This window comes from Capra hircus, chromosome 3 (genome assembly GCF_001704415.2).
Source record: "Capra hircus breed San Clemente chromosome 3, ASM170441v1, whole genome shotgun sequence".
NCBI lineage: Eukaryota > Metazoa > Chordata > Mammalia > Artiodactyla > Bovidae > Capra > Capra hircus.
In genome coordinates this window covers 835,254-858,062 of record NC_030810.1, presented here as the reverse complement: position 1 = coordinate 858,062, position 22,809 = coordinate 835,254, and the positions used below count along the sequence as shown (strand labels likewise).

Genomic DNA, 22,809 nt, shown 5'->3' with positions numbered 1-22,809 from the left:
CCAGGCCACCCCAGGGCCCCTACGTGTCCTCCCGTCACCCCACAGTCACTGAGGGGCAGAGGCAAGTCACCACCCTCTCCATGCCGCCACCGTCCCCCATCAAGAGGGGTGGGGACAGTCCCGCAGTCAGAGGTTGCTGGGTGTGAAGTGTCCAGACGTGCCTGGCACACTGCACCGTGGTGGCTCCAGAGTTGGGGACAGGTCAGCAGTGTGGGGGGGGACGGGGTGGGCACAAAGCAGAACAGCGCTTTGAGCATGTAACTCTGCCCCCTCATGCACGCACACACACATGCACGCACGCACTCTGCCCCCTCACATGCACACACATACATGCACACACGCACACACGTGTGCACACTCATGCCTGTGTGCGCACATGCACGCAAACACACACATGCTGGTTAGGGCTGCCCCGTGTGCTCTGAGCGCTCAGACACCAGGGAGCCGGTTGGTCAAAACCCCCATTTCCTGGACGAGGAACCTGAGGCCGGGACACGTAGTGAAGCCTGCTCCCCCTGAGCAGTGTCCCTCCAGGCAGCATGGGCTCGGCTCACCCGCCAAGGAGCTCTTTGTCCTCATCGTGGCGGAGCGGAAGGGGTCCAACCAGCGGGGTGGGTGGTCGCCTCGGTGCCCAGGACGCGGTGGTGGTGACCTTGCACACAGGTAGGAGCAAACACCCTGTTGCTGCTGGTGCGTCTGCCCGTCCGCCTGGAGCTTCTCCGCAGGCACACCCTCCTTGGGAGCCGGGGACTGAGGCCTCCCAGTCCTTCCGGCCATGGTGCTCAGCCATGGGGCCCACCCGCCCTCCTGAACTCCTGCCTGTCCCCAGGTGGCCAGCCGGAGGCAGCCGCTGGACCGGGACGTGCAGTGGCTGCAAGCCTGCCTCCACCAGGCCTTCCGGGCCAAGAAGTGAAGGCGGCTCCCAAGCCCAGGTGGCCAGGCCGCCCCAGCCCCGACCAGCAGGCAGCAGAACCACTGCACAGCAGGGACTCGAGCTCAAGGGGCGCCCTGGAGTCAGCGGCGCCCTCTGACCCTTGACCGCCAAGCTGCCCCGGCCCTCAGGGGCCCAGGGCTGGCCCGGACTCTGGCAGGCGAGGACCGAGCTCTGGGCCCTGCTCTTTGAGGCGCCCCCCAACCCCCGGCTGCACGGGGCCTCCCTGCGGCCCGCGTCCGACCTGGCACCAGGCAGGCGTGCTGACCGGGCCAGGTCCCGGCAGGCCGACTTCCGCACCGCGGGCTGCATTCCGTGCCCTCAGCTCTGTAAACACAGGGAAACACGTGGAGAACATTTCCACCAACTGGAGCCAAAAACATAATGTCCTGCAAGGCCCAGCCGCCACCTCTCTGCGCCCCGAGGCAGCCCGACTCCGCCTCCAGGAACTGCGGGGCCGTCACGGTGGCAGGTGGCTGGAAGTGACTCAGAGTCCGGTCCCCGTGACTCACTGGCCGCGAGAGGCCCTGGGGTGTAGACGTTAGAGTTGTTAGAGGACCACCCGATTTCCCAGCCCATAAACGCTGGGAATTCCTGCGGGAATCCAGCCCTGGCTGCCACAGAGACCAAGGCAGCCATCTCAGGCCGGGCGGTTCACCTGTCAGCGTTTTTCCCTCTTTTCCCATGAACACGGGTCAGGGCGATCTGGTTCCGCTCCAAACGGCCTCTGGTTTCGTCAGTGACGTGTTGACAACATCTGTGGGCTCCAGCCAGCCCAGGACATTCCTCGAGCACAGGTGCCAGCTGCAGCCCACCGGGCTCCCGGGGGGTGAGAGGGCTGAAGCTGGCAGAGCCCCCCACCCCCGTCATGTGAGCTGTGGCCCGAGCGTGTGACAGCAGCCACCTGTCTGCTGCAACATGGACCCAGCCTGAACCCCAGGCTGTCCTGCCGGAGCCCCTCCCGGATGGAGCTCAGTCATGGGGTGGCCGCATGTCGTAGACTGTGCAAAGAGGTGTCTAGAGAGAGGTGGCCAAACACTCTGCATCCCGCCTGTCAAGACTGTCCAATTACTGGCAGCTGTGTTGAGAAGGATTCTGAAGTTCGACCCAGGATCAGAGCGGAAGAGTGTTCAGTTCAGTTCAGTCACTCAGTCGTGTCCCACTCTTTGCAACCCCATGGACTGCAGCACGCCAGGCTTCCCTGTCCATCACCAACTCCCAGAGTGCGGTGGAGAGTGTGGTGACCCATTAGCATTGATGCTCCGGGCAAAGGAGGCGTTGGTGCTGGTAGACGCCAGACAGTCACCCACTGCAGCGGCCGGTTAGAGAGCAAAGAGCAACCCAGAGACACCGCCCCCCAGGCCACTGCTGGAGAGCATCGCACAGACGGGAGGGGAAGGCCCTGAGACAGCGTGTGACTCTCAGGACCTCTTCCCTTCCTCCCTGGCCTGGCAGCCCAGGGACCCGGCAGTCCGCTCCCTGTGGAGGAGGGACCCCGAGGGCGGCGGGTGGAGAGCAAGGAGACAAGCGCAGCCGGAGATGAGTTGGCTTTGATGCTCTCCTCTCTGCAGGCCTGGCCCCTCGGGGTCGCATGTCTGGATCGAAGCTCCCAGCGCAGAGGAGGCGCTCAGTGGGTGCCCACAGATGAAAGAGGAACAGAGCCAGATGCAGGAGGGGTCGGAGAGACATCCCAGCACTGACCTGCGAGCCACCTGCGCTTGGACCAACGTTCTCCTGGGGATTTCCGGACCCTCCTTGCCTGGCTGCTCCCGGGAGACCTTACATGCCTGGGACCCTCTAGGATTTGTCATATTTCAGTGAAATTTCAACCAGTGGAGGAGACACTATTTTTACTTGTTCAACATAAAGCTGTATATTTAGGTTAAAGGATTTTTCTAATGGAAGTAAACTGTTTTCTTAAACATCTCCAGTGCTGAGCACGTAGCTTCTGTGTGAAAGTCTGATGGTCACCGTGCCCTGTGCAGATGGCCATGTGCCCGGGACCCAGGCCCTCCTCCGCTCCATGCACCAGCTGCCCCAGCCAGCCTCTCAGTGTCGTGACCACACCCGGCGGGCTCCCCAGGAGTGGGACCCCACCTGCCCTCCAGGCTCTGTGACCTGCTGACCTCATTCTTGGAGCAGGAAAGGGTCTCCCTGGTGTGTCACCTGTGTGGGAGCCCCATGGCTCTGGGGAGAAGGAGAGAGAGTTGGGGATGCAGCCAGCCAGCTGCTGCCACTAACAGCCCTGCTGGAGCCCCTGCCCCCGCCCTGCAGGGACCAGCCTGCCTGGCCAGGTTCCAGAGGGGGAACACGCCCCACCTTGGCTGGCATGGGGTCCTGGGGTGTCCCAAGTCCAGCTTGGGGCTCCCCATCTAAATTGCACACACACTCAGGCCCTAAATTAAAGTGTCACAGGCCTATTGGGGAAGCTCAAGTTTCCCCATCGCAAAACACGAGCCTGCTTGATAAAACGATTTTGGTTTTGATAAATGTGGACTTTCTGTGGCAAAGACAAAGGCACCCTTGAGTCCAGAGGGGAACCTGAAACAGCACATTGCTAAAAAGTATTTCCTGATAATATTTTTAGCACCTGGAAAAAAGAATTTTTTTTTTCTCTTTTGCGCCTGTGGAGTGTGTGTGTGTGTGACTGTGTTTGAAATGTAATGCCCAGCGTAGTGGAGCCTCCTGTTAACTCCAAGTCTCCCAAAAGGGAAGGCGCATGGCCCAGGGTGAGGGCCCTGGAGGGTCAGCAGGCCTGTGCCTGGGAAGTACAGCCTTGCGGGGTTCTGCCTGCCACTGGCCCCACCCAGACCAAGCGCGCCAGCTCTCCGGGGGGCCCAGGCCCGGGCATCTCACAGACTGCGAGAGGACTCCCTCGGGAGGCGGGTTGAGGCCGTGTCTGGGCCAGCCGTTCCCACTGAGCCTGGAGAAACAGTCCTTTCTGGGCACGTCTGCTGAGCACCACGGTGGGCACCCCGCTGCCATAGGCGCCCAGGTCAACCCAAAACTTAGCCCCGAAGTGAGCCTTTGCTAGGGTCCCCGGCACCCCAACCAGAGCAGGAAGTGCAGCAGGGGGAGGGGCTCCCCCTGCACCCCCTGCAGGAGGCGGGCAGGTCCAGCAGGGGTCCAAGGTCAGCCTGGAAGGCCGACCCCCACCGGCCGCCTCCCTGTCAGGGTGGGGCCCCCGGCTCTCCCCACTGAGGAAACAAACAGGAGCAGGCTTCTGCTGGGCTCCCCGCCGGGCTCCGAGCCCACCACACAGCTGGCAGACGCTGCCCAGTTCCCACCGAAAGCCACACATGGAAAAGCACGTCCTCCTGGGCTCCCACCACGGGGACCAGTCTTCTGGCCCCTCTGCCCTCCGGTGACCCCGTGGGGGTCGTGTCCTGCCCCCTCCCTGCCTTTGCCAGTGAGGCTCAGGAGCAACCTTCCTGTCCCAGGAGGGCAAGGCTGCCACACCCCTCTTCTGACCTTGGCCGTGACCTCTGTGCTGCTGGCCTCCGGGCTTCCCCCACCTCCCCACTCTGCAGCTGAGCCAGCGGGGCTCCAGGGAGGGGTTCATGGAAATGCCTGTGTGTGCCAGGGTGAGTGTGTGTGTGTGCCAGGGTGTGGGTGTGTGTATGTGTGTGTGCACCAGTGTGTGTGTGTGCGTGCGCACGCACTGGAGTATGTGACTGTGTGTGTGTATGCTGGTATGTGTGTGTGGACATGTGTGTGGGGTGTGTGTGTAGGGTGTGTGTGTATATGGGTGTCTGTGCTGGGATGCATGAGTGCGTGTACGTGTGTATGTGGATGTGTGTGCTGACGTACGTGTGTGTGCATGTACGTGTGTGTGTGCCAGCATGTGTGTGTATGCACGCTAGTGTGTTTGGGGGGGTGCATGTGTGTGTACGTATATGTGTGTGTGATGGTGTGTATGTGTGTGTGTGCCAGCATGTGTATGTGTGCTGGGGTGTGTGTGTGTGTGTGGACATGTATGTGTGCATGTGTGTGTGTGTGTGTGCTGGGTGTGTGTGTGTGTGTGTGCTGGTATGTGTGTGCGTGTGGGGGGTGGGTGTGTGTGCTGGGGTGTGTGTGTGTGCGCTGGTGTGTGTGTGTGTTGGGGTGTGTGTGTGTGCGTGTGCTGGGGCGTGTGTGTGTTGGGGTGTGTGTGTGCGCGCACTGGTGTGTGTTTGTGTGTTGGGGTGTGTGTGTGTGTGTGCTGGTCTGTGTGCGTGTGTTGGGGTGTGTGTGTGTGTCGGGGTGTGTGTGTGCGCTGGGGTGTTTGTGTGTGTGCTGGGGTGTGTGTGTGTGCGCTGGGGTGTGTGTGTGTGTGTCGGGGTGTGTGTGTGTGTTGGGGGGTGTGTGTGTGTGCTGGTGTGTGTGTTGGGGTGTGTGTGTGTGCTGGTGTGTGTGTTGGGGTGTGTGTGTGTGTGTTGGGGTGTGTGCGTGTGTGCACAGCGGCATCCCCCCACCCCCACCCCCGGCGCCCGCTGAGGGCCGTGTGACACCGGGAGTCTGCCCCCAGGGCAGGGCCTGCAGTCGGGTGTCATCTCTGAATTTCTCCCGCAAACATGTGCAGCCTTGGCCTTTCTCATCCCACGTTCCTTGGAGCCGCAGTTGTCCTGCTGCCCTGGGGGTCTCCAAGGTAGGAGCCTGACCCGGGGCAGCCTCACACAACCGAGCAGGGTGGGGCTACAGTGGAACTGGAGGGACGGTCCCTCTCAGGGTGGTGCCGGTGGGGGACCAGCAACAGTGGGCGCCTCCTGAAACTCGGCACCTGACCCTGATACCAGCCTGGAGGGCACAAACATCACAGGGGTGCTGTGTAAGCCTGTGACCCCCAGTCATACGCTCACACACACGGGACCCCTCCACTAGCCCTTAAACGTCACACTTAGTGTGCCTCACTCTGACTGCAAAGCAACACGTGCTTGTTGAGGACGCTTGAGAAAGTACAGGGGAGCGCGAAGCCGGGTGTGAAATGGCCCAGCCAGCGAGAGCGGCAGTCCTGCTGCTCTCTGCTCATCTCTGGGCCACGCAGCCTGGCCTTCAGGGCCCCAGGCGTGGCCTGTGGTCACGTTCAGCCCACACCAGCACCCACGGGCAGGGACAGGGAGAGGCGTGGGCTCCGGCCCTGCACTGGGGGCCCAGAAGCCAGCCCCAGTGGGGACAAACACTCAGGGTCTGATTCTCAGGGCAGTGGGCCTGGCGGCGGGAGGAGGGCCAGGGTGGCCGCAGACTGGAGACAGAAGCTCAGTTGTAGGCCCTCCAGGTCCTGCCTCTGCCCACGCGGCATCGTGCCCGCAGGCCAGCAGGGACCAACCACCCTGGAAGAGGGCTGCTCCCCCCAGGTTTTGCCCCAGACTCCCCTGCTGTGAGGTTGCCTTAGGTCCCCAAACTATCTCCACCAGGATTCTCCTGACGAGGCCACGCAGGGCGGAAACTTTTCTTCATGTCCTGCATTCTCCCAGGCCAGGTCCTCCGCTCATAAAACCGGATGGCAAGCCTCAGGGCTGGGTTGCAGGATGGAGTGTGGGGCCAGCCTCTGGCCGCTTCCGGAGGAGCCCATCCAGGCGCTGGCAGTCAGGGTGGCCCCTGATCCATGACACTCTGGCAGGACGGTGCCCAGGTCCCCTGAGGGTCATGCAGGCCTGAGGGTCTGTTCCAGGACCGCTTTGTGGACAAGGCGCTTCCTCTGGGCTGGCCTCACGCGGGCGGCAGGGGACCCACGGAGGAGGAAGGGGTGGGCCGCTCCGGGGGCGCTGGGCGAGGGCTGGGCCGCCGCCTTAAGAGCCTCCTAATTTGCATGGCCCGGCCCCGGCCCCGCCCAGGCCCGAGTGACCGCCGGCTGGATATTTAAATCGCGGCCACAGGGGCGGGTCCGGCTTCCAGCGCCGTCCCGCCCGGCGCCTTCCTCCGAAAGAGGCGACCCGAGCGCGGCCCGGCAGGGCGGGCGCGACCCGGGAGGCCACCTACCGACGGTGCGGCCGCGCTGCCCGCACGCCCGCCCGGCCCTGCGGATCACTCCCCACCGCGGCCTCGCTCCGGCCCCCGCTGACCGCAAAGCCCCGTTCCGTCCCCCTGCGTCCCTGCCTCGTCGCCTCTCTGTCCCCGCTCCGTCCCCGCTGTGTCCGGCTCGCGTCCCCGCTGTGTGTGTCCCCGCTCCGTCCCCGCCCGCCGACCCTCAGCGATGCCGCGCGGCGCCACCTGGGCGCTGCTCTTGGCTGCGGCCCTGGGGCTCGGGGCGCGCGGGGCGCGCGGCGCGGTGGCCCTCGCCGACTTCTACCCGTTCGGCACGGAGCGCGGCGACGCGGTCACCCCCAAGCAGGACGACGGCGGCTCTGGGCTGCGGCCGCTCTCCGTGCTCTTCCCGTTCTTCGGCGCCGAGCACTCCGGCCTCTACGTGAGTAACCCGAGCCCGCGGGGGGCGCCAGGGAGGGCGCTGCAGCCCGGCCGCTGCCCGCCACCCGCCGCCCCGACTCCCGCCGCCGCCGCCAGCAACTTGGCACCGCGGCGGCCAGAGGTGGAGTGAGGACAGCGCTTCCTCCTCCGGCGGCCAAGGCCGGACAGCGGCCCGAGGGAGCGGCGGGCGGGGCGGGGATGCGAGCTCCGGCCGGCCACCTGGGCCCCGCCGCTGCCCCTTTCCCTGCCCGACCGCCCGGGGCTGGGGTCGCGGGCCGACCCTGCGCAGCGCGGGCCGTCGGCCGTCCTGCGTACTTCACTGACAGCGCTGCGGCAGCGGGCCGGCGCGTCCTGCGTTTCCCCGTGCGGCGCGCCCCGCTTCAGTTCCTCGCTTGGCTGCCAAGGCCCCAGCCCCTCTGAGGACCGCACGGCCCGCGCGTGCTTGGCACCTGAGGCCCACTGCCCCGAGGCTCGGGCCTGCCGGGACCTTCAGGGGCGCTCTGGGAACCCGGCAGGCTGGTCCTCTTTGAGCCCCCGGTCACTCTCCTGGGCCTGGGGACCACTCAGGCCGACTGTCACACCGGACACCTGGAGGGAGCGCAGGAGAGTGGGGGCCGCTAGACCCAAGGACAGCACCTCCGCTCCGGGGGCGGGGGGCCCAGGCCACAGAGGGAATGAAATGTTGCTACTCACGGCTGCATCGAGCATTCACTTGGGGGACCCATGCGCCAGCACCCTACTGTCCCCCAAATCCTGGCTGGAAGAGTGCTGGGCGGGGCTGAAGTCCTGTAACCTCCCACCCCGGCGCCTGCCCACCCTTTCCAGCACCCCCTCCACCTCCAGCCCCCCGCCACTCACCCCCATCAGCAGCCCCACCCCCCATCACTCACCCCCATCAGCACCGCCCCTCTTGACCCCAGCTCAGCCCACATCCCTTCTTCCTCTCCCTGCCTCGGCTGCTCCGACTCCGTGGGTGGGAGGGGACAGCCATTCTCTCTCGGTGCCACCCACTGAACGTCCCTCTGGGCCCGGCCTTGGACAGAGGGGCCGAGCTGACCTCCGGAAGTACGGGGCAGGCGGGCAGAGCTGTGCTCCGGGTCTCTGGGAGCCAGGGAGGCCCATACACCCTAGAAATGGGAAAACCCATGGTGGCACCATCTTTCCAGGGCATTCTGTCCAAGTGCTCCTTGAGCATGCGGGCCAGGCTCAGCTGCCTGGCTCCAAGTCACGGGTGAAAACATGATTAAAAGAGTTGACTCTCTTAACCGCCTCACCAAAAACACCTACCCCTGCCAAAACAACTGAGAGAAAGGAGAGCTCTGCTAGCAAGACCCGTGGGCTCAGGAGAAACCAGCACTGTGGTTCATAACAAAATATGTGTCTCCAGAGGCTCTCTCTCCCAAAACTGACACAACGCAACACCTGCCGTGGGGATAGGGAGCCCGCTCCACATTGCCTCTGCTCAGTGGGGAAGACAGTCGGATCCTCGAGGACACCTTGCCTGAAATAACTGCCTGCGCCCCGTGACCGAGCAGGGAGCGGGGCAGAGGGTTAGAACTGAGGGCAGAGAAGGGAAGGGACAGGAAATGAAGGCGTTTATTCTGAAGCAAGTAGGTCAGACTGCTGCGTCCGAGAGGACCCCTCTGGGCCAGCCCCCAGCTGTGATCTTTGTCTGGCTGGGAAGCGGCCAGCCTCCAGCCCAGGCAGTGGGCTGAGGGAGAGCCCTCCAGGGCTGGGCCCCCGCCCCCGGCCTCTGCCCCCTCATCCCCAGCTAGCGCTCCGCAAAGAGCCGGTTTGTGGAGTGGGAGCATGCATGGGTGGGTGAAGGCAGGCCCCAGCCCCTGACGCTGCCCACACCGTGACCCTGCTTTCTGCTGAGAAACGGACCTGGTGCCGCTGCGTACTAGGTGGCCCCCTTCTGGGAAGCCCCCTCATCTTGCCACAGCAGCTGTAGGCGGCAGTTGTCAGGCTCTGAGAACTGTCGAGAGTCCTTTCTCAACACAGACCAGGCCAACACTGCCAGCTGGCATGGCGGTGGCAGCCGCCCGGTGGAGGGGAACCCTCCTCACCAGGAGCCGGACAAGAGGCTGCACCGTGGCCTGCCAGCCTGGCCAAGGGGCAGGGCCCACTCAGGGCGGTGTGAGGGCCCGGTGGCAACCGGAGACCCCGTGCCCCTGCAGAAGCCCCCAGCTGCAGCCCCCCGAAGGCTGCAGAGGGAGATCTCAGCTCCTCTGGCATCAGGAGCCCAGTGGCGCCTCAGGCCACGATTCTTTTCCCTCCCCCGGGGGGCGTGGCAGGCGGGCAGTGTCTTGAGGGCGCTGGCACCCTGGGAGGCCCACAGTCTGCTGCCAGGTGCACTGGCTGAGGTGTGACGTGGGGTCTGGGCCGTGTCTCTCAGACTGAGCTGTGGGGGGTGGTGCCCGAGGTGGTGCACCCCCTACCTTGGTGTGCCCCCACCCACCCCCCAGACGCTCTTCCAGCCCCTGCTGGCCACTCACCCATGGAGCTGTGACCCCCTTGACTACTGAACGCAGGTCTTCCTCGTCCTGGTCTCTGGGGCACCCTGGTGCCAGTGCCCGGGGACCAGCCCTGGGTGGGAGCTGGAGCGTGTGGGCAAGGCGGGCAGTGAGCCCTGCGAGCCCCACGTGAGTCCTGCTGGCCGTCGACCTGGCCTGTGCCCTGGCTGGTGCCCCAGGAAGCGCTGGCTCCATGCCTGGCATCTTCTGGCCCTCTGGCAGCCCCACCTGGGGCACAGTCCCACCCGGCCTCTCCCGGAGCACCCACCCAGGGAAAGGGCTTCAGCCAAGAGCCTAATCCCCCAGCTCTGCAGGCCTGTCCTGCCAGTGACAGGGGCCCAGCCGGTCCTGTCACAGCGTCTGCCCACCAAACATCTGCAAGGCCCACCTGACCCCCAGACGAAACCAGTGAGACGGAGGCAGAGCTGGCCGCTGAGCTCTGCTTAGAAACGCATGAGCCCCCGGTGGGCAGGGAGGATCCTGGCCGGGCCCCTCCCAACGCCCCCTTCTTGCTGGTGCCCGGGGAGGACGAGGAGCCAGCAGCGGTCAAGGGAGTGAGCGTTGCGGGGCAGCCCGGGGACCCCGCTCTGGATCAGGACCGCCAGAGGGCTGCCACACAGAGGGGGCGTTTATCTCTCCACTGTGATGGGGGCGTTCTTGGAGGTGTGTGGGGACACCACGCACTGAGGGAAGTGCAGGCAGCCGTGACCCCCTGGCCACTCAGAGGCCCAGTGCCCGGATCCTGGCTCCCAGACACCCGCAGGAAAAGAAGAAAACGAATCTGGGAAATCTCCCTCCAGAGAGGAGGCGCGTGACCAACAGATGATGAGGACTCAGCGACAGGGCACAGAGGCCGTCGGCTGGGGGCTTTCGGTGGCTGCAGGGCAGGGGCCGAGTGAGGCGTTAACACAGTGGAAGCAGCAGCCATGAGTCCGTTAAGTAGGGAGAAGCAGCGGGTTCACACCGGCGGGAGTAAATGCGCGACGCGGCGTGCAAGCGGAGGACGCTCTGCATGCCCGGCGCTGGGTCACCGTGCGTGTCCTCGGCAGGGATCGTCCCTGCCAGGGGATGGACGCACTGTCGGCTTCGGGGTGAAGCCGCCTCTGCTGCAAGCTCCTTTCACACCTGTCCGTGCAGCAGGAGAGGGAACGTGGGCGAGCAGGCAGGGCAGAGTCCTGGCGTTTGCCGAGTGTGGATCCAAAGTGTGAGCTGTGTCTTGTAGGGTTCCTTGAGTCTGACTTTCTACCAGTCACCCCGTTCCCCTGGGAACGCCTTCCCGTGGGAACCCCGGAGCCCCGGGCACGCACCTTGCCACTCTCACCGGGAGGCAAGCCTGCCCGGCTAGGGAGAGCTCAGGTGGCCCTGTCCCAGCTCTTGGGGGCTGTGATGCTAACAGCGGCCAGCTGGCCACACTGCGCCCCGGACAACCCGCCGTTCACTCACTACGGACTTGTTGCTAATTCACCTTTATGCGTTCATCTCGAAACCTTGATGGAGCCCCAGAGCTGAGTCAAGGAGGGGACACAAACCCGCCGCACTGTTTAATTTTCAGTTTTAAGATAGCTTTCATCTCGTTTGTTCACGGTGCTCGCCCAGCCCCTGGAGGAGAGTTAGCTCCTAGAAGCAGCCTTGTAAATGTCGGCTGTTCATCTTCAGGACAAAACACCCCAATCCCATCATTCTGAAACGAGCACACTAAATGTTTTGGCAAAATCCCTCCTGGTGTGCTGTCAAATATATTTGGGGCTGCCTGTCATGCAAGTTCCCATTCTGCCCGCTCCTTTCAGTGTTATGCCATGAGCATTTTCCAGTGCCTCAAATTTGCTGTGAAAACCTGCTTCTGCTGACAGTATAGTATTCCATCCTGTGGCTACGAGTGCTAAGTTACTTCAGTCGTGTCTGACTCTTTGCGACCCTATAGACTGTAGCCCCCAGGCTCCTCTGTCCATGGAATTCTCCAGACAAGAATACTGGAGTGGGTTGCCATGCCCTCCTCCAGGGGATCTTCCCGACCCAGGGATCAAACCCGTCTCTTATGTGTCCTGCACTGGTAGCCAGGATCGTTATTGCGAGCGCCACTGACCGTGATCCCTGTAACCGGTTACGAGCTGTGGACTGTGTGGCGGCCTCAGTGTTTCCTGGGATGCTCGAGTGCACGCCCAGCTCACACACCTTTGTCCAGGTCTTTGGTCCTTTCCTTTTCTTATAACAAGTTCCTCATCCACACCCTCCTCTGGGGTGAAAGGGGCTCCTCGCCTGAACTGAGTCAGCCTGGAGGGCACTGCTTCTGGCCCCCCCAATTCCAGGCCACACAGGGCACCTGTGGTCCAGCTGCTGATGGCGTGGGGGCAGTGGGCAGGCCCAGGGACAGAAGCAGGAAGACACCGCGCCTATAGCTCTGAGACTGGGCGGGTGCCCAGCTGGACACCCCCCATACCTCCTGCGTGGGGGGCCCAGCCTCAACACCTCAGGGTCTGTAATTAGCCCTCTACAAACTGGGCATGTCGCTCATGAAATGCCCACTGCGTGCAAAGCTGTGCTCTCCTCCCAGCCCCAGGACTCAGTCTGAGCGCTGGGGGCTGAGTCCAGGGCCACAGGAGGGGCACGGTATCCTCTGAGCTGCTCCAGGGTCTGAGTCTGGAGCCAGACACGCCCCCTTGGGCCCTGCCACCTGCTCCTGGCAGAGGGGGCACAGCATAGGCAGCCCAGAGGCCTGCTGGAGGTGGGGGCTGGGATCCGGAGGAGTGCGCCGTCCCGAGTGCGCCGTCCCGAGTGCGCCTGGCAGGGTGTGGGAGCAGACACACCAGGTCTGCACTCAGAGACGACATCTAGTAGGGGGTGGCTACGGAGCTCAGGGCAGCAAGGTCAGGCTGTGCTGGGTGTGGGCTGCTGTCCCTGCGGTGTCCAGGGCCCCCTGGGGACTTGGGGTCTTGTCCTGGCAGACACCTGGCCGAGGGATGACAGGTGAGGGAAGAAGGTGGCTTTGCGGGAGCGGGTGGAGCAGGAGCTGTGGTCTGGTGGGGGGATGGGGGCAGGGGAGGGGTGGTGAGGCCTGCGGGAGGCTCAGGACAGGGCCTGGCCCTCCTGAAGGGGCCACCCTGGTGGAGGGGCTCAAGGGCCTGGGCTCAGGGCCACAGGCAGGGCCACGAGGCCCGGGAGGAGACCAGAGGGTAGTCACAGGGAGGCCCTGATTGGCAGCGGAGGAGGGGCAGGGCGTGCACCCCAGGAGGGCCTGGGGGAGGGCTGTCCTCCAACCCGCCCTCTGGGGGACTCTCTCCAACCCCCCACCCCCGCGGGGCCTGACACCAGCCCTCTGCCCATCCCCACCCCTCACCCTGGTGCCATGGCGGCAGCACTCCTGCGGCCAGGAGAGGCCCGCCCGGCACACGGGGCGCTTAGGGAGGGCCAGCCTGTCCTCTGCAGGTTCTGGTATCCAGGGCCCCACCTTGCCCAGGGCCCCGGGCCCAGCCCACAGTTGTCCTGTGAGCAGGACCCCAGTCCCCAGCTGTGCTTATGGAAGGAATCCTGGTTCCCTAGAAAGCTGCCAGGAAATAAAAGACATGCCTACATTTTTCAAAACAAGCTTATAAAGGGCCTCAGGGCTTTATTGTTTTATTTCTGGCAGAGACGTCAAAGCAGGAACCGAGGCCCTGCCCTCTGTGATCTGATGTTTGCAGAGCTGGGTGCTGCAGCCGGGCCCCAAACTGCCTGGCTCAGGGACCAGCCAGACACACGTCCCACACTTTCAGCTGCAAGTGGCCTCTGAGAGAGTCTCCAGGACATTTCCGCTCCTTCCCCACTTTATCCAAGTCGGAAATGCCTCCAGGCAGTCTCTGCACTTTCTCCTGGGTCAGGGGAGGGCCAGCCCTGCTGCCAGCCCTCTTCCTGGCCATCCGCACCCCCAATCAAGGGCAGGCCTCCTCCACGCCCCACAGGCCACCTTCCTGCTGCACATGGCCCTGGGTCTGTCCCAAGGGACCAGCGACTCCCCCACCAAAATCCTCGCCTGCCAGGGTCCTAGGCGAGGAGTCAGCACCTGCGGCTGCCCTCTCCACGTGGTCGGCTCCATCCACACCACCTTCAAAGGGCAGCCTGGGAGCCAGCCCCACCCCGGGGGGCCAGTGCTCAGACCCCCCGAGAGGAGGACCCTACTGTGGCCAAGCACAGCAAAGCCAGCACTGCCCCCAAGGCCTGGGCTTGGGAAGACCGGAGGGTGGACACAGGGAGGCCCTGAACGTCAGGAACTGAAGGGAAGTGGGCGGCAGAAGGGGCTTCGGAGCCAAAGTCCTGCAGGCCACTCCCAAGTGTCCTGCTCCCTTCCTGCCCCCGGGGTGTCTCCCTGCCTTTCTGCCAGCATCCCAAGGTGGGGGAAGCCGGCAGGCCCCCACCCCCGCTGGCTTCAGGCCCTGACGGACGGTGGGTGCAGGACCCCCAGCAAACAGCCAGTTCCATGTTGGGTTTCTGATCCATCGGCGGCTGAGGAGGTGCGGGCTCTCGCAAGGGGTCCCGGTCGAATTCTTTCTCCTGTTTTCCTATCTCTGTTGTGTGTTTTACCAAGTGCTAGCGCAAGTAGAAAAATAATAATAAGACTGACCTCTTGTGGAGGCCCCTAAGAGGAAGAAACACAAGGTGGGGTAGACAGGGGCTCCCGCAGGGGTCCCCGCACCCCGGACCCTGCCCCGCCCGGGGATGTTCTTCTCTGAACAAAGGAAGTCCGAGACCGGTCCTGTCCAGGTGGGAGCGCTGGCCAGCGGCCTGGCCGCTCAACACGGGGCCCGCGCCTCCCCACCGCGGTCCCGGCCCTGCTGGGCCCTGGCAGCGGAACAGGGCCGGCTTGTTCTGCCTCCTTCCTGGCCCACACCCCGTGGGAAGGGCGGCAGCCATCTGAGGCGGGCCCGAGAGGGGAGCCGGAGGCGGCCAAGTGCTGGCGGGCAGGCCGGAGGCCTCTGCACACGCCGCAGGCACCTGAGCCCTGGCTTCAAAGGCAGGAAGGAGACTTGGCGGAGCGGTCGGCGGAGCCACGCGGCCGGGCCAGCTTGGGGGGTGCCGGATGCGGGCCGGGCGGGCGGGCGGGCAGGTCCTCCGGCAGGTGGCCCACCCCCGGGACCCTGCGGCCACGGCCTTGGCCTCCTGCCCTCCTAACTGCGTCCCCCCTCCAGCGCGGCTCCTCACCCTCCATTCCGTCTACCTAAACGCAGGCACAGTGCCGGACCTGCGCCAGTGCGCGGCTGCGAGCGCAGGCCCCGCCCCAGCAGCCAGCCACGCCACGCCCCCACGCTCTCCACGCCCTCCAAGACCACGCCCCTCACATTCGCCTCGCCACGCCCACGCCCATCGCCCTGACCACGCCCCCGCATCCCTGCTGAGGTCATAGTGCTGCACCTGCCTTCCTCCAAATTGTTTAGGTTCCTCCGTTCATATTCTGTCTACCTATTTATAATTAAAATACGTTCAAGCTACTGCACAATTGCACTCACCTCACATGCTAGCAAAGTAATGCTCAAAATTCTCCAAGCCAGGCTTCAACAGTATGTGAACCAAGAACTTCCAGATGTTCAAGCTGGATTTAGAAAAGGAAAAGGAACCAAAGATCAAATTGCCAAAATCCGTTGGATCATCGAAAAAGCAAGACAGTTCCAGAAAAACATCTACTTCTGGTTCATTGACTATCCTAAAGCCTTTGACTGTGTGGATCACAACAAAGTGTGGGAAATCCTTCAAGAGATGGGAATACCAGACCACCTGACCTGCCTCCTAAGAAATCTATATGCTGGTCAAGAAGCAACCGTTAGAACTGGACATGGAACAACAGACTGGTTCCAAATCGGGAAAGGAGTGCATCAAGGCTGTATATTGTCACCCTGCTTATTTAATGTATATGCAGAGTACATCATGCTTACTTGATGAAGCTCAAGCTGGAATCAAGATTCCTGGGAGAAATATCAATAACCTCAGATATGCAGATGACACCACCCTTACAGCAGAAAGTGAAGAGGAACTGAAGAGTCTCTTGATTAAAGTGAAAGAAGAGGTGGCTTAAAACTCAACATTCAGAAAACTAAGATCATGGCATCTGGTCCCATCACTTCATGGCAAATAAATGGGGAAACAATGGAAACAGTGAGAGACTTTATTTTCTTGAGCTCCAAAACCACTGCAGATGGTGACTGTAGCCATGAAATTAAAAGACACTTACTCCTTGGAAGGAAAGTTATGACCAGCCTAGTTAGCATATTCAAAAGCAGAAACATTACTCTGTCAACAAATGTCCGTCTAGTCAAGGCTATGGTTTTTCCAGCGGTTATATATGGATGTGAGAGTTGGACTATAAAGAAGGCTGAGCACCAAAGAATTGATGCTTTTGAACTGGGGTGTTGGAGAAGACTCTTGAGAGTCCCTTGGACTGCATGGAGATCAAACCAGTCAATCCTAAAGGAAACCAGTCCTGAATATTCATTGGAAGGACTGATGCTGCAGCTGAAGTTCAAATACTTTGGCCACCTGATGCAAAGAACTGACTCATTGGAAAAGACCCTGATGCTGGGAGAGATTGAAGGCAGGAGAAGAAGGGTATGACAGAGGAAGAGATGGTTGGATGGCATCAGTGACTCGATGGGCATGAGTTTGAGCAAGCTCCAAGAGTTGGTGATGGACAGGGAGGCCTGGTGTGCTGTAGTCCATGAGGTCGCAGAGAGTCAGATACGACTGAGCAACTGAACTGATAATTAAAATATATTATTTAATATTTAAAGTAATATATTTTAATTATTAATACCTAGATCATCTTCAAATTGTTCATCAGTTTCACAGCAGTGGACTTTTGGGGTTGTTCCTACTTTTAGACCATTTTTACTGGTGCTGTTTGCAAAAATCCCTGAACACGTGTCCGGGTGCACGTGGGCGCTGGTGTAAGGGTGGGCGCTGCAGGGAAAGGGGCCCACCCGCCACTCCAACCCTGACCCAATGGTGTGGGTGGGTGAAAATGCGGTCCTGATGTCCTTTTTCATTCCTGAGGCTGAGCGCTGGATTTCCTCATTTGTAAATGCACTAAGTCTTTTCTCTTTTCTACTGAGTTTGCTTTTTTCATGTTACTGTATGGGAGTTCTGTATCTTCACTGGGCCACAATTGTTGCAAATAGATTTTCCCTTTTTTTCTGCACCTATTTCACTCTCTATAGTGGCATCTTGGGTAAATAGACACACTTGAGTTTAACGTGGTAAATGAACCCATCTTTATTTTTATGGTCTGTGCCTGATTTTAAAAATTCCCCGCAAGGCATGAATACATTTCCAGTCATCCTCCCACCTGCCAACAGCCTCACGGCTGTGTGGCTTTGTCGCTCACACCTGTGCCCCTGCACACACACACATGAAGCAGGCATGTGACTCCACTTGAAGGAAAGCAGCCCTTCGGCCGCCTCCCTTGCCCGAGCCTCCCTGGCCCGAGCCTCCCTTGCCCGAGCCTCCCTGGCCCGAGCCTCCCTGGCCTGAGCCTCCCTGGCCTGAGCCTCCCTTGCCTGAGGGTGCACATGCCCGGGCACTTTTCTGTGTTTATTTAGGTCGTCTCCGATACTTTCAGGACAGCTTCATAATTGATGGCAGGGAAGACCTGCATGGTCTTTGTTAGGCTTACCCTTGAGGACGTGATGTGTTCTGTACTGTATAGACGGTGCCTTTCCTTCATTTTTCTGCTTACTTCTATTAATGCAGAATCTCAGTTGAGCTCTTACCTTTTCTAATATTATAGCTCAAACCAGACCAAACCTCTGATAATTTCACCACCTTATCCAGATTCTTTTGGGTTTTCCACACTCGTGTTCATCGCATCTGCAGCTGGTGACTGTGGTGTTCCTTCGTTCCTGGCCATTTTATGCTTGGCCTCACTCTTTGCCTTGCTGTGCTGGCTGGACACCTGTATTCAGCAGATGCAGCGTTGGCAGGATCCCAAAAAGGAAGCGGTCCGAGTTTCACGACTAAACGTGCTGCTTCTTCCTGTTTGCTCTCAAGATGCCCTTTTATCAGGTTAGGATGTCCTTTCATGGGCTTCCCTGGTGGCACTAGTGGTAAAGAACCTGCCTGCCAATGCAGGAGACAAGAGATATGGGTTCGATCCCTGGGTCGGGAAGATCCTCTGGAGGAAGGCAAGACTACCAACTCCAGTATTCTTGCCTGGAGATTCCCAGGGATCGTCATATTCCTATTCTCATATTTGGGGAATTTGTATCACATGTGGATGTTGGCTATTACTAGAAGGAAATGGCAACCCACTCCAGTATTCTTGCCTGGAGAATCCCATGGACGGAGGAGCCTGGAGAGCTACAGTCCACGGGGTCGCAAAGAGTCGGACACGACTGAGCGACTTCACTTCTTCACTTCACTTCACTTCTATGCCTACAGAAATGATTGATGATTATATGATTTTCACATTTAACCTGTTAAACCGGTCATTTAAATTAATATTTTCTAATGCAAAGGCACACTTGTATTCCTAACAAAAATCCAAGTTGGTAATGATTAACTATTTATCCAATTTATATATTGCTGGATTCACTTTGCTAATAATGCATTAATATTTCAGCAGATTTTATATGTGCGATTGGCCCATTATTGACTGGCCTTGTTAACTTTTACCATCAAGGTCATGCAAGCCTTGTAGAATGAGCTATTCTGTCCGGAAGAATCTGTGCACCTCTGGGCTGACCTCCTAGATGTTTGGTAGAACTCACTGGAGCTGCCACCTGGACCTAGAGCTTTCTTGGCGGGAAAATTTTGAACACTAATTAGATTCTTTATGATCATATATTAAAAAATAGGTTGTCTGTTTCCACTCACATGTGGTAAGCTGTTTTTCTCGGGGGAATATCCATTTTTATATACAATTTCAAGGTTATTAACGTGAAACTGTTGAGCTCTGGGGTCTGATGGTGGCTTCCTGACATGCCAGCATCAGCCTGCCACTGCTGCGTGGAGGCTGCCCAGGCCTCGGGCTCCCCGTCGGCTGTTGGGGGCCATGGTGAAGCAGCGCACACCATGTGGTTCGCATTGGTGTCCCTGGCTCTCTGAGTCCCACGAGGCCACACAGAGGGGCCCAGGCAGATGGAACCCAGACTGTGGGTTTGCATCACAGCCAGGAAACCCTGGGCCCGGGAACTCCACCTCTCTTGTGGCAAGCCTGCCTTTGTCCCCAAGGGAGACCGCACTTTGTCCAAGGCCAATCTACAAAGACAAACTCAAGACCCAGCCCAGGCGGGGAGCAGACCGCCTCCCTCCTGGCCCACCTTCCCTCTGGCTCCACCCGAGTCTGCCCGCCGGTCTGACTTCAGGCCAGCAGAGGCCAGGACTGAACCCAGGTCCGGTCTGACTTCAGGCCAGCAGAGGCCAGGACTGAACCCAGGTGGTCTGCTGCCCTCAGGGCTCCGAGCAGCGCGGCAGGTGCAGGCGGCTGAGCGTGGACCCCACAGGGGCCGGAGTGCTCCGTGGCCAGGCCTCCGCCCACCAGGACCCACAACTGCGTGCAGACCGCCTGCTGACCTCAGCCACCCTCCCCAGGGACCACAGAGGAGCCCCCCGGCACAGGCAGACCCCTGCCCACCCCCACATCACCGTCCCTGCCTGCAGACCTGGGGGAACTCGGGCTCTCGTCCAGGGTCTGTTAAACTCGATTCAGACGTCCTGGCCCACTGGTGTGGCTAAGGACCGAGGCCATGTCACCCAGCGCTTGTGGCCTCAGTCACCACACACAGCGGACCCCAAGGCCGAGTGTGCGTTGCTGTCCGGGAGAGGGAAGCAAAGGCGCACCGGCGTGTTTCCCATGGGGTGGGGCCCGCACCAGGGCCGCAGGTGCAGCAAGGCAGTGTGCGGCCTGAGCAGGCCGGCCACACGGGGGGCAGCAGCCAGGCTGGGCGGCACTGTGGTCAGGGAGAGGGGCGCCCCCACCGCCCCGGCCCCTGCCCAGAGGGCCACCAAAGGGAGCCAGGCCATTCCCGGGGCCGCAGTCTGTGAGTAAACAGGGCCAGAGGGGTGGACGGGGCAGAGGGCCTTGGGGTGATCTTGAGGCGGCTGGCCGCAGGCTCATGACACCAGGTGCCCCCAGAGGGTGGGGAAGCGGGGTGCCCATCGGACTGCTGACTCCAACCTCTGCAGGGGTGGGGGCGCCTGTGAGAAGCGCCCCCATCACTGCCAGACACAGAGTTCCAGGGGGTGGATGGTGGCAGTGCCGTGGCCAGAGTGGGCGGGTGAGGCTGCAGGGCAGCACCATCGTGGAAGCGTATGGACAGCAGTGAGCACCCACCCTGGCCGCGACGGGCCAGCGTCTGTGCCCACAGGCCTGGCAAGCAGCGGTGGCTTTGCTGCCTGGCGCAGAGCCCTTCCTTTTGCTGGGTCCGTGGTGGTAGCCGTGTCTCTGGCCCCAGGAAGGCCTTGGGGCATCCCCACCAGTCCCGTCAGAGGACAGACACCCCCGGGGTACCCGCCCGAGGGCCGCAGCCGCTGCCCCAGCAACAGGCCCAGGGAGGCCCCCTTGGTCCAGCAGCAACAGCCCCAGGACACGGCGCTGCAGACCTCTCTGCAAGGTCAGGCGGTGACCCTGGGCGTATGGTGGCCGCCAGGGCTCTCAGCAGGCGGTCGTCATGTGAACAAGTGGAAACGCAGCTGGGTCCCCTAAAGCATGGCCACGAAACCCGGCCCAGGCCCGTCCGGTGCTCAGAGCGCGCTTCCTTTCTAAAGGGCTGTAAAAGCAGAGGAAAGGAGCAGCGCAGCCCATGCGACCGAGACTGTGGTCCCGGATGAGAGTATTTACCGTCTGGCCCTGCGCGCAGCAGTCAGCAGACCCTCCTGCAGACCCTGAGCAGCCCCCGCCCCGCTACCGCCGCCGCGGGTCAGGACAAACCCTGCGTGTCTGGACCCTCAGAGCACCCTCCGCAGTCGGGGCTGGAGCGGGATGGGTCTGCCCACAGCCCTTCCCCAGAAGGGGCTGGGGCTGGACGGCTGCTGCCCCCCAGTGGACACATCGGGTCCAGCTTAGCTGCACCGTGTGTGAATCAGGCAGGCTTTCGGGCGACTCCCTGAAACGAGGTCCCGCCAAGCCAGGGCTGTGCTCCGGGTGCTGGGGTGGGGCTGAGCCCCCCAGGGCAGCTGCCGCTGTTCTCGGTGGAACGGAGCCGGCCCTTGGCCCGTCCACCTTCCTGATTTGGCCACCCTGCTGGCCCTTCCAAGTCGGCCCGCCCAGTGTGGGGGGTGGGGGGGACAGAGTCACAGACCCCACGGGTCACGCTCCGCTCCTGCGAGCTCTCACGGGGAGCGGCAGTGCCCCCAAGTTTACACAGGATGCAATGGGCGCTGACTCGGGCAGGGGGCGCGCTGGGCAAGGACGTGGGTCTGCGCTGGGCTCCCGGCTCCAAGTCCTGCTGCTGCAGGCGCGGGGGTCGGGGTGGGAGGGGGCCTGTGCCGCCCGCCCGCCCCTCTGCACGTGCGGGGCCCCTCAGAGGAGACCCCAGACACTTCCCCGACAGACAGACGTGCAGGGGCGGTCCCACGTTCGCACACGGAGGCCACGTGGCCCAGATCCACCCACGGGGTCCTGTCCCCGCTGCAAACCCGTCTAAGCCCCAGTAAACGGACTCAGGCATCTTCTGCTCCCTCGTGAGCGCGGCAGTTAGGGGCCCGCGGCGGACCCGCCCTAACCCCAGCGCAGCGCAGGGGCTCGAGGGGGCGGCCAGAGCGCGGCCGCTCCTCCCCGCTCCCCGCTCCCCGCGAGGCCGCGCCCCGCCTGCCCCGCCCCCGTCTCACGTCTCTCTCTCCTTCTCTTTCATCTTCACACTGAGGTAGAACTCACATACCCTACAGCCGCCTTCATGGAGCACAGGCTTGTGGCGAAGGGACTTGAGCGGTGTGTTCAGTCGCTCAGCCCCGGCTGACTCCTTGTGACCCCCCTGGACTGGAGCCCGCCAGGCTCCTCCGTCCATGGGATCCCTCAGGCGAGAACACTGGAGCGGGTTGCCATTCCCTCCTCCAGGGGATCTTCCCCACCCGGGGATCCAACCCATGTGTTTCGTGTCTCCTGCCTTAGCAGACGGACTCTTTGCCACCGAGCCACCTGGGAAGCCCCGGGAAGGGACGCATGTAGCTCAGGGAAATTATGGCCATGCCGTGCAGGGTCACCCAAGCCAGACAGGTCGCAGTGAAGAGCTCTGAAAACTCGTGGTCCCTGGAGAACGAAATGGCAACCCACTCCAGTATTCTTTCTTATTCCAATCCCGAAGAAGGGCAATGCCAAAGGATGTTCAAACTACCATATAACCACACTCATTACACGTTAGCAAGGTTATGCTCAAAATCCTTCAAGCTGGGCTTAAGCAGTATTGTGAACTGAGAACTTCCAGATGACAAGCTTGCTTTCAGAGAGGCAGAGGAACAAGAGAGCAAATTGTGAACAGTCACCGGATGATGGAGAAAGTGATCGAGTTCCAGAAAAACATCTACTTTTGCTTTCATTAATGACAGTAAAGCCTTTGACTGTGTGGATCACAACAAACTGTGGAAAATTCTCAAAGCGACGGGAATACCACACCACCTGACCTGCCTCCTGAGAAACCTGTATGCAGGTCAAGAAGCAACAGTTAGAACTGGACATGGAACAACAGACTGGTTCCAAATAGGAAAAGGAGTACGTCAAGGCTGTATATTGTCACCCTGCTTACTTAACTTCTATGCAGAGGACACCATGAGAAACTCTGGGCTGGATGAAGCTCAAGCTGGAATCAAGATTGCCAGGAGAAATATCAATAACCTCAGATATGCAGATGACACCACCTTAATGGCAGAAAGCAAAGAGGAACTACAGAGCCTCTTTGCCGGGGTCCAGCCCCTGTGGATCCAGGGTGATTCGAAGGTGGGGACAGAGTCGGCGTCCTGGAAAAAAAAACATTTAATTACAGATATAGAGGGAGATTAGAAATAGATAGTGTAGTAGGAGAATTA

The 22,809-nt window shown here is 61.1% G+C and overlaps 1 protein-coding gene across 3 annotated transcripts in view; it reads left to right on the top strand.

Moving 5' to 3' along the window:
* The window catches only part of SNED1 (sushi, nidogen and EGF like domains 1), an 80,899-nt gene continuing 64,869 nt past the window's right edge, over window positions 6,780–22,809 (top strand). For all 3 annotated transcript variants that reach the window (XR_001917194.1, XM_018039864.1, XM_018039860.1), the window contains exon 1: window positions 6,780–7,316. Coding sequence is in view for 2 of the 3 variants with exons in the window: in XM_018039864.1 (XP_017895353.1) it covers window positions 7,104–7,316 (213 nt within the window). In the remaining variant the exon portion in view is untranslated. The remainder of the gene's footprint in view (window positions 7,317–22,809) is intronic.